The 20,381-nt window shown below is 42.4% G+C and overlaps 1 protein-coding gene across 4 annotated transcripts; it reads right to left on the reverse strand.

Annotated features, from left to right (window-relative positions):
* Window positions 1–473: 473 nt before the first annotated feature.
* On the reverse strand, window positions 474–16,382 carry LOC144943529 (uncharacterized). 4 transcript variants are annotated; one of them, XM_078871067.1, is made up of 9 exons: window positions 16,252–16,382; window positions 13,071–13,212; window positions 11,086–11,218; window positions 7,866–8,030; window positions 6,504–6,980; window positions 5,809–5,895; window positions 4,393–4,570; window positions 2,334–2,435; window positions 474–1,986 (listed from the first exon to the last, which is right to left on the reverse strand). In XM_078871067.1, the coding sequence occupies exons 2-7, from the start codon at window positions 13,122–13,124 to the stop codon at window positions 4,410–4,412; spliced, it is 1,077 nt and encodes a 358-aa protein (XP_078727193.1). In that variant the 5' UTR covers window positions 13,125–13,212; window positions 16,252–16,382; the 3' UTR covers window positions 474–1,986; window positions 2,334–2,435; window positions 4,393–4,409. The 4 variants fall into 4 exon arrangements, with proteins under 4 accessions (XP_078727193.1, XP_078727192.1, XP_078727191.1 ...); XM_078871066.1 differs by having other exon boundaries at window positions 16,195–16,382; XM_078871065.1 differs by having other exon boundaries at window positions 16,176–16,382.
* Between the last annotated feature and the right edge of the window lie 3,999 nt (window positions 16,383–20,381).

Consider the following 20,381-nt stretch of genomic DNA (forward strand, 5'->3'; position numbering starts at 1 on the left):
GTACTAGTTAGTGGGAGAACTCCACGACTCCAGGAAGTGCCCCCGAAGCTTGCCATATCGTAAGGGGCCATGGTGATTTACAGCCAACGTCATTTGAGCGTGGAAAATTAGACCCAAGCCGAAACAACATATAAAAAATAATGTTTTTTTAGAATATAGTATTGTCATCAGTATGACATAAGTATACCAAGTTTGCAGTCGATACCACGTTGGGAAGTGGGTTAAAACTGAGTTACAAGATTTGAGGATACAACAGTGAGTTAATAGAAAGCGTGTAAAAAGATGGTTTAATTTTTTTTTTATAATAGAATATAGTATTGTCATCATTATGACATAAGTATACCAAGTTTGCAGTCGATACCACATTAGCAAGTGGGTTAAAATTGAGTTACAATATTTGAGGATACGACAATGGAGTGAGTTAAATAAAAGCGTGTAATAAAAAATAAATACTCAAACAACTACATGAGACATTTTCAGTGTTCAAATTTGATTTTATTTTACAAGCACAAATACATGCCACCCCAACATTCAATATACAGTACACGTTAATAAGCCCACAGTTGCAAAGTCTAGATGCAAATGTTGATAAAATATAGATAGAAAATGTTTAACAGTTGTTTTTTTCACCCTCCATTTCACACAGCTCTTGTTGGGAAGGTAAGCTAGAAAGATATTAAGGCATGGTTGCTACTGAAACGATCATAAAATTAAAATATAAAATTATACATGATATGTGTGCAATGGACGTGATGGTATATTTCCATTCACATAGGCTAGTAGGAACCACAATTTCCAACTCCTCTAGGTGGACGGGCCAACGAGTATTCCATCATAGCCAACAGTACTGGGTGTCCTACCCATCCTTCTCAACACTAAAAGCATCTTTCCCCGAATGCTCGGTGCTCCACAATACAACACAGCAGTGGGTAGGAGACGCATGCTCATGAATGCGCTGCATGCGCCACTCACATTGCAGTCAATCGTGCATATAATTAAGCAGTCCTCTTTTCTATTGGTAGCATGTCACCGTGACATGTGTACAAGAGCTTCACAGCTCATCAGATTCCTCCAGTATAAACAAATATTCTGATTCAGCATTGTACTAGTTATTTGCCCTGTGTATACTTGAGGCTTTATGGTAGCATGTCTAGAAATTTAAATCAAGGCGTACATTTTTTTGGGAGTTATGCAAACTCGCTGTGTCGGGCAGCACCTCCCCCCTAGGCATGCCTCGAAAACCATTCATGATTTTACATTGACTGAATTTGACATATATACCAGATTACAGACTCTAAGAATCTGTAAACTCTAACACATATAAAAAACATCAGCTGGCCACATTAAAATTGTAGGTAAGAGTTTTCAAGCTTCATTTTCTCAGGAAAAAAAAACACAAGATGGAACGATAAAATATTCACTGAAAAATTGTCAGCCACATTCACGTTTTCCTGTACCCTCGAAGGAACGCAGTAACAGGAGAATGTTTTACAGTCGCATCATTATGTGCATTTTGCCTTACTCGGCATAACGCACAAAGCGGTAGGCACAAAAGTACAGCATTTTAGAAGTGAACGTTAGTATTGCTTCACCATTAATATTAACAAGCACAACTTTGTTAATACAATAGCATAAAGGAAACAGTCAATTAGCACAACTGTCAGAAGTGTATTAAACAATTGCTATATTTCTGTCCATGGCTATTCAAGAAAACAAGGCAGTCGAGGTACTTTTTTACATTTACATCAAGCATTAATCTCCATGGTAAAATAAAACAAAAGGCACTGAGGCATTCTGCATTTTAATAAAAACAGTCTGAAATTACAAAGTGTTGCATGGAAACCAAACAACACAATCAAGAAAATACCAAAAAAAAGCCCTTAAAAATACACCCTATTTCCCAGATTCCAGGCAGGTCAGGATACAAAAGGCATTGCAAACAAATCATCTTTGGGGTCGGTGGAGGAGACAACACTTATCGATCACCTGTAAAGAGAATAAACACAAACGTCAACCACGCTGAGCAACAAACATGCATTATAATGCATGTTTTCATATTCCTGTATTCACTATTTTATTGTGATAAGAACATTCACTCTATTTCATCATACAGTAATAGCGACTGACATAGGTCATGGCATTAGCTCTCCAATGGCTTACCATAACTGTAACAAACTGACAAATACCAGGATTTAATAGTGGTCAGGTCAGATTTTGATTGTGCTCAACAAAGCCCATGCATGTGTCGACACAGCTGTGTTGACAACGCTATGTTGAAAAAAAGAAAATTATATGAATGTGTCATGAATGGGAAATGTGTGTGTGCATGCTACCTTTGACCGCTTTGCTGGGGTAATTCTTCGGAAAGTTATGGTAAGGCTCTGGAGGTGGAAGTTCATTGAGAGGACGGAAAGAAAACCTCAACTCAAAGTCATCTACAACAAAGACAGGGAAAATGCACATTAAGAATGTCCATGTTTTGCCACAAGCATATTCACGCACACACAAGTACACGGACATGCATTGTCCTGCAGACGTTTCAATTCTTAAAATTATATACCTGTGTGCATTGATGTCAAAGCTTTGTGAACATCTATTAGGAAAATATAACCACCAGGACAAATTCACGACAAGTTAGATCCCCTAATCTGGTAAATGTTGAAAATAATGTAGCCGATGATACGATGATCATGACAATGACGATGTTCTATTATAGTGTCATTGTTACCATTCTAGAAAACTATGTTCACGCAAGTGGGATTATTTTTCAGGTATTTCATGCCAACGAGCTACTTCCATAGGTAGTTACATATGCAAATGATTAGTCACGAATGTACCTCGCCTTACTGGGATGTTTGGAAATACCCAGTAGGCTAATTTTCTTAGGTGTCAATAATGCATTAATATGTTACTTTGAACTCATTGTTATTTTGCGTGAACACATTAACACTAATCAACCCAATTATTTCCCTGAGAACTTCTCAATGACTCAACAAAACAGCAATTGAAAGTAGATACAATGTCGATTTATCTATCAATACAATCGTATCTTAAAGGAGCAGTATACAAAAGTGCGACATGTTCTTCACCAGGAGGGGGGAGTCTGGACATTGGGATGTTTGGGCCATTCATGATTATGCAGGATCGTGCCAAAGGAATCCTGAATACCCCGAGAAAATCCACACATCCAAGGGGATGACACGAGGCACTATCATCTTCGAGCCGTACTCTGAAGCCCAACGAGGTTCTAGATTTGAAGCTTTCGTGACTGCAAGGATTCATACTCTTAGGTTTTTTCGGTAAAGTCACGTAGGTAAAAAAAGAATAATAAAATAACATAATAATAAATGAAAATAACTCAATTAAATCACGACGTTTCGGAGGCAACACAAGTCTCCGTCTTCAGGTGGGACTATCACAGCTAAATTTACTGTATCAAGTGAAGAGAAATCCAAGAGACAAGATCTTGAATGCTGGTTAAGGGGAGTATTTAAGATCTTGGATTTCTCTTCACTTGATACAGTAAATTTAGCTGCGACGGTCCCACCTGAAGACGGAGACTTGTGTTGCCTCCGAAACGTCGTGATTTAATTGAGCTATTTTCATTTATTATTATTTTACTTTATTATTATTTTTTTACCTACGTGACTTTACCAAAAAAACCTAAAAGTACCCAACGAGGTTGTCAAGCGGTAACCAGCCGTCAACCCTGTATAGCTTCCGAGATCCAACAGATGCGGTTGTATTCAGGGTGACTCTTGTTCGTGTTGAATCCACTGTTCACCAGCCTAACTCAATGTGTGGTTTCCCAATACCCAACTGAGGATGTATTCGTTGAGTGAATCACCAAACCACCTAATGATTTTAGGTAAGATCAAGCCAATATATTGAGACACTGATACAAGACCCACAATAATTGTATCCTGTTTTAAAAAAAAAATCGGCATATCGAGATTATCATGGCTAAAGCGGTCTTAATATTTGAGTTTCTAACAAAATATTTATGAAATCACAATAATACAAATTTTATTAACGTTCTAAAATAACTAGCATCCATTAAATGATAGCTTTGTAAATCGTTTCCGGTAGACATTGATGGTATGGTAATTTTATAACATAATTTTCTGATACCATGTGCATGAAAGCATTACAGATTTTAACGTTACAAGCTTAAAGTGAAATGCAGTTGAATTACTTTTAAACAATCCTTAGTCATTATTTAAAGTAAATGAAAACACAAAAAAAATGATAAAAATGTGAAATACAATTAAGGTATAGGAGTCATGATTATCAATATATCAGTTATCACGAAATTATATTTGTATCGCTTTGTGAAAAATGACATCGTGGGAGCATACATCAGCTGCTCATCAAAGATGCTTGCTTCCCTACCTCTCTTGTTCACACTCTCATTCCTGTGTGCCGGTGGTGGAGGGGGAGGAGGCCCTGACGAATGGCTGATGTGAGCAGGTGGAGGGGGGGGGCGGCGGCGGTCCAGTCCGGGAGGGCGGCAAGGGAGGAGGCCCACGAATGTCGGGCCTCAGTGGAGGGGGCGGAGGGGGCAAGGCACCTGACACACCAACACGCACATTTTACAGGGGCTGTGGTGACTGATGCTGCAACCGTAAAGAGAGAGGAAGAATACCTAACAGAGTATGGCTTGACGGCGACATAAGAGATTGGTGCCAGAAAGATGTGGCAATACTTGAATGAACTGGCACAGGACAGAGGAAAGTGGAAACAAATGACGAAATGTGCAGTGGACAGCTCTGGGCTATCTACCCATGGATGGTGGTGATGATGACGATGTGACTGACACAGCTTTGGACACGCAAAGCCAACTCAGAATGCAAATTTTAACAATGTCCAATCTGACGTAGTCATAAACAATGTATTCAATACCAAAGTCTACTTATCATATGCATAACTTAATATTACCATGATATGCAATTGTACTTTTTTATGAAAACAGGTATACCTCACTTAACGCGCGACGATGCAAAGAGAGGCAGCAGACCTACGATGGCTACGCCCAGTCCGTGACACTGGGCGCTGCGATGACACGGTAACGCCATCAGGAATATTCTTTTTACTTAGAATTTTTTATCAACGAAAATAATAATTTCATCTGCAAATTTTTTATTTTACGTTTGTTTCTTTCTTGAGAGCCATAACTGTAAAATGCATAGTGTGTGAAGTATGTCCCTAAAAGTGGAAACGCGTAACTGCTAATTCGTGCTATAGGGGGCGTGTTACGCGAGAGACGCCACTATACGAATTAACACAAAGTATTACATAAAGTTACACCACAATCCTCTAACCCAGGGGTCGGCAACCTACGGCTCCGGAGCCGCATGCGGCTCTTTACGGGCTGCTTCTTGACGATATGTACGTATGTACAGTATGTACTCAGATGCATTGCGGCTCTTGAAATACTGAATTTTGTACCGAATTGGAAAGAAATGGCTCTTCTTGTTATTTTGGTTGCCGACCCCTGCTCTAACCACATGTTATCACAAAGCTCACAGTAGAATAACACAATTGTTTCCTTGACCCAGGGTTCAAAGTTGCATGCTGTGGATACTTGTGCTTCGCTTCTGTTAAAAAGTGGTCACTAATTTGCTTATTTTCAGTTCTGCCTCAAAGAGGGAACTGGGTATCCTGCCAACTATTGCGCTGTGTGAGACCATTGTTCCCAGTGTAAGAAGCTCCAATCCCAACCAACTTAAAAAAACCAACCGTGCTGTTTGTGCCAGCGAGGTATATTATTTAATGTTTGACACCAAGATAATCAACTTGGGATCCCACCTGACTTGCTCGAGTTGTCTCTTGGCTGTTCCCTTGCTGGAGGGGGCGGTGCCCTCGAATGGGGAGGCGGTGGACCCCCCCTTTGTCCTGTAACAGATGTAAGCAGTTGTCAACTGAGGGCAGAAGCATGGCTGAGCAGAGCATTCATCAAAAATAACAGTTTACAGAGGAACATGGATTATTTTTACTGCATCTCAGTGTCAGTACCACGTGTTTGTGAAGTGATGTACATTATTCATTTTTTTGCTGCAATACAATTGACAAACGAGACACACACAAACCACCCTATTGTCTTGACATCAATTACCAGTGGTGCTTCTCTTTTAGTCTTTCTTGAATTGTCAGAAATGATATACACTATGGCCATAGTGCTATTAAAAATTGAGTATGTTGACATAAGGCAATACGGAGACAAAGACAGTGCTCAAACACAACAGAAACGCCGTTTTAGCAAATGAGGTTCTTGAACTGCGGCCAATAACATGTGCAAATATACAGGCGAGTTCCTATTTCCCTTAAGTGTATAGTCTACACATTGACAGCTCTCAAACTATGATTACATTGGGCACTAACACTTACAGAAAATTGCTTCTTGAAGACACTCCATGGTCAGGATATTATCTGGGATTCCAGTGTTCACTGCTGCACTTCCATATAACGAGAGGTGACAAATTCTAAGAACGGCAAAAGCTCACCGCCATTGGTGGGTACAGATGGCGACGCTCCTCTGCTGGGTGGTGGCGGCGGTGGCAATGCTGGACTCGGCCTTGCACCTTGGTGTCGGCTGGGGCCTGGTGGGGGTGGCGGTCGGCCATCCGGTGGGTTAGGCAGCGGTCGGCCACTGGCAGGTGGTGGTGGGGGCGGGGGGTTCTGCCTGTTGGAGTGAGGTGGAGGTGGGGGAGGAGGCTGGGACATGACGGGAGGTGGCGGAGGGGGAAATCCTCCGCCGCCTCCTCCAGGTTTGCCGAGCGGGAGACGCGGCGGCCCCATCCCCGGCCGTGGCGATGGGCTGCTAGGTGGGTTGCCACGAGGCGGATTGGCCATGGGTGGCATTGGCAACCGCATGCCAGCAGGTTTCGAGGTATCTGAAGAGAGGCCAGAAGTGTCTGGCTGGTCGCTGGGGCGAGTCCTCATACCAGGGGGCATCACAGGGGCACGGCCCGCACCAGAGTCTGCGTCAAAAGAGCATGCAAATGACCAGGTTAACTTTTAATTTCCAGTCTTTTATCACATCTATTAAGACGAGTAACTTAAAGATACATGCCAAGTAATTAAGGAAATAAGATATATGTGTTTAGAATAAAGATTATGTGCATTTATTTTCTGAATGTAACCTACTCAGGGGATTTGTAAAAAAATATTGATCAAATAAAACAAATACGCAGTTAGTTTAAATTAAACATTATCAAAGCTTTTTAAGGGTAATAGGTGACTTTTAAAATGGATTTTCTCGTTTGACAAGGTTTATTTTGTACCTTCTCTGTAAGCTGAGTGAATGTTGGCAATCGCATGGGTGTGGCAACACAACATGAGTCACTGCAATCCCTTCAGTATACAGGTAGTCTAATGCTCACTGTGCAAGGCTCTGTATGTTGGGTACAATGTTTAAAACAAACGCACGTATAAATGTATCAAACAAAACATGCCTCGCTTGATATGAAACTCATGTTATAGACATTGCTTAGAGCCATGTATAACTGTCATCCTTAAAACATCTCGTCAGACCTGATGGTGGAAATTTTATAAAGTATATCCTCCCCCAAAAAACTGCGACACTTAACAAAACATGACATGCGATAATTTATTACTTCTATTACACCTAGCAAGCTCTCATTTAAGGGATCAAAATCGTTTAAAAGGACAGGTCATCAAAACTACAATATCCTTAATGATTGCCAAACAAACATGGCCAGGAATAAACAAAATCGTATTTTCAAGTCGCAACATTAAACATCGAATTATCTCAGAATAATTTTAAGTGTTTTTAAGAATAACAAAACAGGTACCGTGTATTTCAAACGTTTTGCTTGGACTGTGCGGAGTTTGGTCCAACTCACCTGCTACACCGCGACCACCGGCAGACTTGAGTTGAGGCATCCCTCCCGCAAAGAGTCCACCCAGCCCTGGAGGGCCTCCTCCCCCTCCCATGCCTCCTCCCCCTCCCATTCCTCCTCCGCCGCCACCGCCGCCACCTCCTCCACCACCACCCCCACTTTTTGGCTCTGGCATGCAACAATAAAGGGCGACATCAAATACTTTAGCCAAGTAGATTGACGTCATGCAACATCAGAAGTGAAGCAAATTCTCGTTGCATTGACGCATCACAATTGGTTTTACAGTGCTCAAGTTAGCACGTGCTGAATCAACGGATATTTTAAAGTAATCAACATTGATTTTGGTGGCCTGGTCAGGTGATGGATGCAGATAAATAGAAAAGAGCATATATTTTATAATACATGGATGTCTTCCCACACTGAGTCTCGGTTATCACAATGTGAAACATGGAAAAATGAAACTGCCTCTATGCTCCCTTTAACTGTGAGAAGTGGGTTACTGGGACATAGAGAAGAACCTTCACGTTTAACATCATGAGATAATTCAATGTTGTCAGAAGGGCATGATTGTGAATACCTTTGATCCAGGGTTGGATCAAAGGTATTCACATTTGGGAAACTTTTAAACTTGTTGGGCTTCGAATTGGTCAGTAGATGGCAATACAGCAAGTGGAATAAAACTACAGTGTTAGTCCTTTGGATGTGTTTTTTCTTGAGGTATTCTCTGTATGCTCCCACATACCACGGGATTGGACAAACAGTCCAGTGCATGACCCTGATAAAAAAACGTATCTTGAAATTCAGGATTTCCTGGATAAACAAAGGACTTTATTATAATTTGGAAAGGCTACTTAAATAATACCTTGCTCTTGCACATATATTGTGTTATGTAATTCGAGGGAGATATTTTACATTGGATGTAAAACAGGCTGGAGTCTTTACAAAATTGTACTGACCCTGATAAAAACGTATATTGAAATTCAGGATTTCCTGGATAAACAAAGGACTTTATTATAATTTGGAAATGCTACTTAAATAATACCTTGCTCTTGCTACATATGTTGTGTTATGTAATTCGAGGCAGATATTTTACATTGGATGTAAAACTGGCTGGAGTCTTCACAAAATTGTACTGACCCTGATAAAAACGTATCTTGAAATTCAGGATTTCCTGGATAAACAAAGGACTTTATTATAATTTGGAAATGCTACTTAAATAATACCTTGCTCATGCACGTAAGTTGTGTTATGTAATTCGAGGCAGATAATATTTTACATTGGATGTAAAACTGGCTGGAGTCTTCACAAAATTGTAATAACTGTCCCATGTTACAGCACAGGGCAGGGAGAAAGCAGTTATCTCTAACACACATGCCAGAGTTTTCCATTTTGCTGCCTTATCAGAAAAGCACCAAGTTCCGTTTTGAGCTCGAAAAAATCAGCTGAAGTGGTGCAGTTGTGGGTTGAAACGTGCGGCATTTTAAACAGTTTGGCTGTTAACACATTGGGTATTATATAGTATATATTGCAGGAGCGGTGGCAGAGTGGTGAATGCACTGCACCATCAACCCGACCACTTGAGTGTGATTCCTGGCAATGTCTAGAATTAGAGGCGAGTGAAATTTTTACCGATTCTGGGCACTCACCTTCACCAACCTCAACTGCCTAGTGTGACTTATAATAAAACAATGCCAATGACCCGCACATCATGGGGAAGCCTTCATTCAGCAGTGGATTGACAAAGGTCATTAAATGATTATATACATCAGATGAAATGAACAATAAATGTTGACTTAATATCCAGTTACTGCTTTGAATGCCAAAAGGTATGGAAAAAATGTGTTAACTTCTTGTTGTTGAAATGTTATTGCTTTTTAGAGCCTCGGGCAATGATAAATGTCCATCATTGGGTGTAAAGAACATAAATATAAAACCCACTGTAGAAAATAGTCCAGATGAAAATGCTTAATTGTGTTTTTTCACTGTACAATGGTAACATGGCTGAAACAGAACAAGGGCTTCAGTGATTAAATGAGATGCCAAAAGAGCTCAAAGACAATTACATTAGTGTTCCCTGCGTATCGGTCATACGGGCAATGATGAATGGACTTTAAGAATGCTGAGGTTTCTCCTACATTATCCCCCCCACCCTCCCCTTCTTCCCTCTTCTTTCCTTTCCTGGAAATCCACCACTCCCGATTGTTGCCCCAACGGTGGAAGGGCAGAAAGCCCAAGTGCCTCCAATCACTCCCTTATTTGAGGGCGTACTGCTCCGGGTTTGCTGCGTGCTCGTGACCTGTGTTTATCTCTTTGATGTTTGCATCTTGTGTATTGGATTCTTGAAACAAAAATGTATTAAAGGCCGAGGTGTCCATTTCCAGGAGAGATTTCCTATTTGTAAAAATATTCACTCATTCAATTTGTAACGTGCACAAATTGGACTTAAAAGATACAATAAGCAGCGTGGGAGAATACATTTCAGACAGAAGTCTCGAGATTCTGACAAAAGGGAGACACACCGACACCAAATGTGCACAAGCAAGGGAGGAGGGAGAGAATTCCAGACCACTGGATTTGCGACAAGAGAAGAAAAGTTCGCCTTTTCTATAGTTCATCAGATGGACTTGCCGAGGGGGTTGATATTAAATAGGTTGCAACAGTGACTTAAGATAACCTTCAATTTGAAGGTAACCTCTTAAACATAGTCTGCCCAGGCATGGACAAACAACAATACCCACCTCTGACAAAAAAAAGTGCTAAAAACTCATACCTTGATAAATTGTGCTACATTGTGGATGACCAACAAGTTAAGATCAAGGCACAGTGCGATTGTGGCCATGCAACTCAAACAATCATTGGCAGAAAGAGTCAAGCTTATTCTTTTTCATAATTTTTATCCCAAGCAAAAAGGGTCCCATAGATAAGGACTATATAGTAAGCCACCGTCGTCTGCACTCTTTTAATGAAGGAATATCAAAACTACGCAAACTCTCTTCTGAAGCCCTCTGGTGGCGAGCAGACCTCGACATGCACATTTAGCTCCTGAACACATTACCACTGCACGCAAGAATAGAACAGGTCAAGATATTGTTATTTACAGAGATGTCTCGCGCAGCACACTTCCATACGTAAATGCAGTGTCTGTTCCCACAAGTGTTACGTGGTTGCCCATGCCTCCCAGACACGCACAGCTCCCTGGCCTGTGTGGCTGCACTGCACGTACTGCTGTCCACTATGGGCGTGCTGCGGTCGTTGGTGACGACCTTCTTTAAGCGGGCACCCTTGTGGATGTCCGACAGCAAGGCCCCACGTCCTTTGTTCTCATCGCGAGACAGCTTTGGTGGGTCGGAGTTCGCCTGCAGGACAACATAGGGTGCAATGACGTTGTTGGTAGGTAGTAGCACGCCAAGTCCCACAAAACAACCGTCTGGTTGTATACACTGGGTATGTGACAATGCACACCAAATTGTCATGGTTGATAGTTCCATTTAATCATTATCCTTTGTTCTGTAGTTGCTTTCTTGTTTTTATTCTCATTTATGTTATTTAGGATTGCACATTTTTTTGTCTGTGCCATGAGCCAGAAATTCACATTAACATATAATTTTCAAACTGCGTTTACGTTGCATTTGCGATCATTACCATGTCTGTCAAGTTTCATTACATAAAATGAATCTCTGGCAAAATCAGAGAATATTTCCCAAATTTACAAGGCAGGAAACCATTGCAATTGTAAAAATAGTTGAATTGTTGATGAGGTGGCTGGCTGGCTCAAGGACTGGTGTTTTATCAGAGCAATGGATAGTGTGAAATATACAGCAGCAATATATATTTTTATTGCACGTTTTAACTATCTAAATTTCAGAAAAACTTCGATCTTAATTGTCTCATCTTAAATTTATGACAATTTCATTTTTCTTCAGATAACTTTTCTTTGTTTGCAGATGAAATCTTGACTTAAAGCTTTCATGACTGCAGGAATTAATATTCTTTGGGTCTTTCAGTAAAGTCACGTAGATAGGTTCAAATTAACAAAAATGTAATAAAAAAACTACAACGTTTCGACCGCAATACAAGCGGTCGTCATCAGGCGACTGCCTGTGTTGAGATCGAAACGTCGTAGTTTTTTGTTTATGTAATTTGTATTAATTTGAACCTATCTACGTGACTTTACCGAAAGACCCAAAGAATATTTGCAGATGAAGTAATAACTGGTATTTAAAGTTTACGTATGTAACATTAACTGCCAGTTCCATAGCCCGGCAGGTAACAGAGGAGGTAAGCGGTACACTCTGCACATGGTGCTTCTGTTGAATCGCATCCAATAATCAATTCACCTGGATTCAACACATGGGAAAGATTCACGCGATGAACTTCACTTTGTACCCTTGAAGTGGGTTTTGAAACTAGTGCATATAACTAAATTGACAATTGAGAGGAGTTATTTTCGGCAGATACAACTACATTCTGTTTAGAAACTGCAGAGCTGTATTCTGTGCACTTTGAACATCTCACAGAGTCCACAGTTCAGAATGTGATATCCACAGTAAAAATACCTCGTACACCAGCATTTAGCTGAGTTCTACATTTAAACATTCTCTATGGACTGTCAAAGGATGGGACGTGTTCGTTGAGTTGTATTGTGAGTGCGGAAACATGGATCTTTTAAAATGTATATATTATCAATATGTAACCTATGAACAATTGCAAGTTCAGTCATTAGCTCTTCTGATAAAACACGTTGTACCCTCAATGACTATAAAGGTTAAATGTAAATAAATCACATTCCTTTTGCCATATTTAAGGATGTTGTTAGATATTAGGCATGTTCATAATACTATAAAAAAACGAATGCAAATAATTAACAATCACATGAATTGAGCTGCTTCGCTAATGTCCCAGAGTTTACTGTGAAACAAGGAACTGCACAAGATGCACTGATAACAAGTATTTGCGAGTAAGTGGGGTTAAAATTAAGCTTATTTTTGGAAGCTTGCTATAACAAGCTAACGACAAATAGATATTGGGTAGCTCCGTCCCCAATAATTCTCAAACAGAAGGTTCGCCCGTTGTGTTTCTGCCAAGGTTACGTTTACGCAACGAACGTAACCTTCGTTACGAATTGTTGATAGACGATAACGTAGAACATGCCACTGCCTACCGAGACAATGCGGACGAACGAGAGTACAGAAACAGGAATTCACGCACCTTTGACAAACTTGGGGGAGGAGGGGGTGGTGGTGGTGGCGGCGGCACCGGCATGCTGGCAGCTTGGCACACGAAACTCTCTCACACCATGAACCAACGAGCAATCTCCACCGGGTGATGTCCCTCGTCTCATGCAGCACAGCTGGGAAATCGGCAGCAAATGCAGCATAGGGCAGAACAGAAGTGCTGAAGCGGAACCCACAAGCAGAATCCAGCCCATAATCTGGGAGAACAGGTTATTGATGTGCACCACTTTGCATAAAGCAGCTTTTCTTTTTTACAGGAATTCTCTAAATATTTGTGTTAAAATTCATCGTTCAGCTGCCCCTTTAAATGTTGCATTCTAATTTAAAAAAGGAATACTGGATAAACACTTAAATGGCAACTACTATGGTAAAGTATATACTATTAAGATAATTGGATCACTGTTCATTTATCTAATCACTCGTGAAATGTGTCATATATGGAATAATATACGGCACACAATATCTAATAGCTCATTATTTAAAATAAGGATCTCCAAGCTCATTGCTTCATCATTTTGCACAGCGCAGATGACGCTTTTAGGGAAATTGCATTTCCTAAGAAACCAATTTGACTTCTGATTACTGTTCCCTGTGAATTCACACTTCCAATCAAACATTTAGAGTCTGGATTCTGAGCACATGGCACCAAAATGTTTTCCAATTTTCCTTCATTTTTGTGACCAACAGAGTTATTGTTAAAGCTATGGTACACAAATGCTATTGGTCATTTTGGAGCCCAATTAAATTACAGAAATGCAATACAAAAATTGTACAGTACAATAGCCTGTGCAGGTTTTAATTGCATGATACACAGGGATGCCTAAAGATCTGTATTTAAAACATAGCACTCCATCTGATAACAACTTGCGAGAGATAACCAGCTTTCAGTCAAGAGTCAGTTAATCTTGAGTTCAGTTCAGTTTCATTTATTAGGATTTACCCTGTGAGCCATTCGGCTCTTGATTTGGGTTCAACCGCAACAAACAATAAAATTACAAGCTACACCTAAAATTCATTGTACACAAATCTAAACATCACACTACGTAAACAATAAAATCCTACAGAAAAAGCACAACCCGTCCATGCTGCGAACAAAAAGTGCAAAAAATTCCATTTCGATGTTTGATCCCAATAACAATCATAATACAATACAGATCAAAATTTTAAGTATAAATCTATACTAAATAAAAAATCGGGCCAAACCAAGCCCCTCTAAAACTTACTAAGACAATGCTATATAGACAACGTGATCGCTTTCCGCATATCCCAAGGCAAAATCTGGCTGCGTGGTTCAGCAGGCCTAACTGGAACTGAAGCTGTCTTAGGCTCTTTATTTAAAGCAGCAGTACAGTCTTCCTGGCAAGCATGAAGCTATGACAAATGACCATACTGTACATCATGTTCAAAAACTGTACAGTATTTTCAATCTGCTATCTTTATTTACCTACAGCCAGCATTCTACGAAAACGTGTCGCCAATGCAACTTTTCCGATTTCTCCAGAAATGTCTTTGCTTTGATTTTATATTCGCTTGCTGTATTTGATTGTATGTATTGCTTTACCATGTTGGTGACCCAGGTACTGCTCTATCAAATTCTCGCTTGGTTAAAACAAATATACTTCAACTTGAATACGCCTGTATTTCTGTCACGTGATAAATTAAGCCCACGTGTGTAGTTTATGTAAATTTCACTTTTCCATGAAACATCGTTTTGTTTAATCTTTGCTAAAATCCAGTCGTAAGTGGCACATGGTAATCCAGTTGCCATATCCAAAATGTGAAACATTCCACTTTATATTCATGACATATATAGTATCTGGATCTGTGACAATAGACTTAAAATCGACACATGCATAATATGAATCAGGAAATCACTTTAAAGGCATGCAGATACGCTAGGTATGTGTAACCTTTGACTTCCCTATACTGTATATATTTAGGCTAAATGCGGAAGCTAAAAACGTAACAAATTCAGTTAGCAAAGTAAATGAATTACGGTAATCCTGTTCTCCAATACAAATCATCTCCAGTTCAGCTGAACGTTATTGCAAGGTATAATGCAACTGGGGTGTGTCTAATACAAGATTCACCGTTACATAACCTTTTAGGCGTTGCCGAATTATATAAAAGTCAAAATTACACAAAGGGAACACCGTACGATAGCCAGCAAGACCCTGTTATATTTTGAGAACAGGTTGCATGATTAAGAAAGGCCAGAATGTATTCTGAGATTGTCTTGGTCGTTGCAGTTACAGCAAAGTTCCGCAATAAAGGGTCTCTACACCTCACAGACCCAGTGATTTAACACAAAAGTTGCGTCCACATTCGGTTGTCATTCAACACCACACACAGATGCCCATATCAGTTTACACGTGGCATGCACCTCCCAAGTATAGTCAAGCTGTGATTCTAGTCTCGACAAACTTAACAGACCCTGCAAGTCTATAGACGGCCTACATCGAACTCGAATAGTCCACACAAGCGACGACTCCAGTGGACACCAGCCGTGAAAACGTTCGTTCAGCGACTACAAATGACTTGAAACGACGTGCTGCAAGCAGCTTTAGCCGCACAGATGGCACATTGGAGGGGAAGATTGTCGATCTGGCACTTGCCACTTAAAGGAGGCCTCTGTTGCAGTGAGCGAGGCGTGCGTGGTCAATTTGCGGGTTGCCTTATAAAATTATTTGAAGGTCTTATTCTGCCCTCGGTAAGAGGAATGTTTTCTCACCGGCCCCGGGTGACAAACACCTGAGCCCACAACCTGAGCCAACGCACACACAATAGGTGAGCTCCTGGCGAAGTGACAAAGGCCACACCTGACAAGCGTCAACGTGCCAAGCTAGGTGTACTTAACCCCACGCGACACATAACATGGGAATGAAGCCTCGGACGCGATTACATTTGTCAGTCCGCACGCGTGGAGCGGCGCGAATCCGCGCTCCCCATTGGCTGACGCAACCACGCGCCGCACAAACCGACCAATCGACAACGAGCAAATAGCTAGGTCCGCTTATCCGCTCTACCAAATACAAACGCAATCCGCACCCGCTCACAAACCAAACAAATCACAACTCACGGCGCGGCGAGGCACCGACCGGGCTTGGACGCGGGTTTCGCGGGGCACGTTCGCGACTCGGCTCCGCTCTCAGTACCCCGAGACTTCGCCTCAGGTGCGACAACGCCTCGCTCTCCCAGACTTCTGCCGCCGGAGCGAAAGCGCCAGGGGGGGGGGAGGGGGTACCCAATGCGGAGCGGAAACACGTGACTTCCTTACGGGCCTTGCCTTCTGGAGCACGTGACTCCCCCCCCAGGTTCCCGCCTTCTAGAACACGTGACGCTTTCCAACACCCCCCCTCCGTTTCCGCCTACTGGACCACGTGACTCCCTCCCCCCGGGTTCCCGCCTTCTAGAGCACGTGACTCTTTTCAAGCCCCCCCCCCGGTTCCCGCCTACTGGAGCACGTGATGCTTTCCAAGCCCCCCCCGGTTCCCGCCTACTGGAGCACGTGACTCTCTCCAAGCCCCCCCCCCCGGTTCCCGCCTACTGGACCACGTGACTCTCTCCAAGCCCCCCCCCCCTAGGTTCCCGCCTACTGGAGCACGTGACTCTTTCCAAGCCCCACCCCGCCTTCTGGAGCACGTGACTCCGTGCGGGCCCCGCCTTCTGGGGCACGTGACTCCCACCCAGGGTAACGCTTCCATGAACACGTGACTCTTCCTAGCCCCGCCCCCCACCCGCCGTCTTGGACACGTGCCCCCTTTAGGGCACCAACAATAATAATACGAACAGCCACCAATATTAACCACTTATTTGTGCCTGTGCTAGGCCAGGTGCACTCCGATGCCACGTGAAGTGTCGAACGCCCGCTGGCAGGTCACGGAACAGGCCCAGGTGCTTATGGGTTGACTGAGATGACTCGGCAGATGCAACCAGCAGTGCCAACTTGCTGTGTTTTATACGCCCGGCGGTCCGCTCGTTGTTGTGAGCGGTCGCTTCTCTGTCCGTTGTTTTTGGAGGGCGACTGCCTCCAACACACATGTACACATACACGAACACAGCTGCACACATATACGAACACTACCACACAGTTTAACACGTAGGCTTTCGCGTTCAATATTATTCATAACGTTTTTAGGTTTAGATCGCGTTATTTATAAATGTGTCGTAACCCTCCACCACTCGGCACGGCCAATCAGTAAAAAAGTGTCACGTTGACAAAAGACAAATAGTTCACTGTTTTAGCCCACCGGTGTGTTGAAGCGTGAAACCACAACATTTACAATTTTTGAGTACGACGTTTCGCTGGTAATTGCATCCAGCATCATCGGGCACATTACAGACACACAAGTCCACGAGTCCGCCTTCTGTGGCACGTGCCTCTACTGCGCCCACGTCCTGGATCACTTGACCAGGGTGCCCCTACTCGTCCTGTTATCCGCGATTAGCCGCATTTCCCCCTCCCAATGTCGCATTACAGAAAGGCCTCGTGCTATTTGTGAATTGTTATTGGCAATATTGAAGCAAGGGCTCGTTTAAATTTGCTTGATCCCACCACGTAAAAGACAATGTGATGTGATGGCGGTTGTGTGTGGTCACCAGTTACCACCAACTCTCTGGCCTTGAGTACTCGGTTTTATTACGGGTGGCTGGCTACTTGGACCCAAACCCATTTTAGTAGTCCTCCTGAAAAAGAGCCTCGAGTGTGAAGCTTATCTGGGTAAACAAGCGTAGTTATTATTTAATGGAACTTATAAATGTTTTCACATATTCCGTGTTGTTGGCCATGTAAATTTCTGATTAAAACTGCATTATTATTTGTGCCACGATGTAATCGTTAGCACACTGGACTTGCAAAACATGGAGGGGGGGGGGGGGCAATTGAAACAATGGAGCAAGTTTATGTATAATAATTAGCATTTATTTGTAAGGCACCTTTCACTAATTTACACCATGAGACCTCCTTTGCCAGTAGCAAGATATAGTAATAGGTTTTTACCCTTTTATCTGGCACCAAAACTGACACCTTTATACAAGGGATCATGTTTGCAATAACCATAACAAGCAGTCAAAATACAAACAAAAAGAGACAACTCTGATGATATCCACTGTCCTTGAAATATCTTGCTACTGGCAAAGGAGGTCTCATGGTGTAAATGCTTACCCCGAGCTCTCACTACTCTGATAGTGCGCTGTTTTTGAGTTGTACGCCTTTTGGCGTCATCTCGTCCAACATGCTCTAAGAAAAGCCGTCTTGGGTGTGGACCAATCAATTTCAAGGACAGTGCATAGCATTATCAGAGTTGTCTTTTTTTGTTTGCATTTTGACTGCTTGTGTTGTGGTTATTGCAAACATGATCCCTTGTATAAAGGTGTCAGTTTTGGTGCCAGATAAAAGGGTAAAAACGTATTACTATACCTTCCACTGTCTCAGGGCGCCTCTGTTCACCCAGTACAGTAGATCAGCAGGTCACGTGTAGTGGGGTAATGTGTAGGTATTCCCACTTTTTCCAAACACGTCTGGCCAGCATGGAAGAGTAGACCAAAAGTAGCCTGTACAGGTGCTCTCTAGAGCTCTCTGTAGTGGAGACCCTTCTGCCAGCAAAGTGGTGTTGGTGAGACACCTTTAACCAAAAAAAATCCTACCTTAAGTTGTACCAAATTGTGGTCTGGCTTATGGACTCCATTTTTCAAATAAATAATGAGGAAAAGAGTCTATACCAAATTGGACCATTTTCTGTGGCTGGACTTGTGACTGACCACAAATCTGTACCAACTAGCCTTTTGCCCGTCCAAGGACGGGTGTATTGCAGTCAATCTGAAACTTGCAAGCGAAAAGCAGACTGCGACGTGATATTCATTGCATTGATGCGTGTGCAATTTGTAAGGGCGCGGTGACACAGACCTATTTAATTTTAAGGTTATAATCCCTTGTTCATCGTGACGTCCTTTTTACTTGTATATAGAGGCCGACCGAAACTGAATTTCTGGTTTCGGCCAAATCCGAAACCAGACCGAAAGTTAAAAATTGACTTTCGGCCGAAACCGAAGCCAAAACCGAAATTTTAACTACTTTCGGCCGTAACCAAAGCCGAAACCGAAAGTTTAACTACACTTTCGACCGAGACCAAAACAGAAAGGTAGATAACCGAAGTTACCGAACACAAGATTGATTAAATGTCATGAAGCAATGCTACTTTAATTAAAAATAAATCTAGAACTAATCATTCAGAGCCTGCAGTGGAGTCGCTAAATATAAAATCTGTAGGTGGTACTTACTTAGTAATTATATCCAAACAAACGAATGTTGTAGTCAAGAAACAACAGTTTTTCCGCATTCAGCCAGACAGGCTGCCGTCTGTTGACCGGTCGTATCTACATTAGCAGACCATGGTTGCGGCTGTAACCTCGCCCCCAAGCTGCTGCTGCTGCTCGCGTGTGTGTGTGTTTGCAGCCTATCGCATAGGATTGCCTAGCGCCGACTGACCGGCCGATAGGCAGAGTGATAGACGTAGCACTAGCGTTACATTCTAAAAATAGATCTTCGGTTGACGAATGACGACCGAAAGTCAATATCAGTTTCAGGCGAGAAAACTAAACCAGACCGAAAGTAAAAAATTTACTTTTGGCCGAAACTGAAAGTAAACCGAAAATTTAAAATTGACTTTCGGCGAAAACCGAAAGTATGCCGAAAGAGTCAATTTGCCAACTTTCGGCACCGAAACCGAAAATCGGTCGGCCTCTACTTCTATATCTCAACAGCGTTACGGAGATCGCGTGACGTGAGGGTTCTGCCTTTGTAGTGAGGTTGTGAGTGACGTCACCCGCTAATTATTGTTAATAGGGGGGGGGTGTCCATTTCGAGGACGTCACTTGTTCATGATTATTAATGAGGGGGGCTGTTCGATGTGGAGTGACGTCAGTTGCTCATGATTATTAATGAAAGGGCTGTTCGATGTGGAGTGACGTCACTTGCTCATGATTATAGGTGGGGAGGGGGGGAAGTACTCCATATTGAGTGGTGGGGGGGGGGGTCCATTTGGAGGACGTCACCTGCTCATGATTATTGCTGGGGGGGATGGTCGATGTGGAGTGACGTCACGAGCGTTAAGGACATTCCTGGGTGATTATTGTAGGTATGCTGCGAGGGAGACTTATTAATGTATCGAAACCTTTGGGGCCGTCCATAAATTACGTCATGCGAATTTGGACGATTATTGACCCCCCCCCCCCTGTCGTCACACAGCGTCACAAAAAGTCAGACCCCCCCTCAAATATGACGTCA

This window comes from Lampetra fluviatilis, chromosome 31 (assembly GCF_964198595.1).
Source record: "Lampetra fluviatilis chromosome 31, kcLamFluv1.1, whole genome shotgun sequence".
Classification (NCBI taxonomy): domain Eukaryota; kingdom Metazoa; phylum Chordata; class Hyperoartia; order Petromyzontiformes; family Petromyzontidae; genus Lampetra; species Lampetra fluviatilis.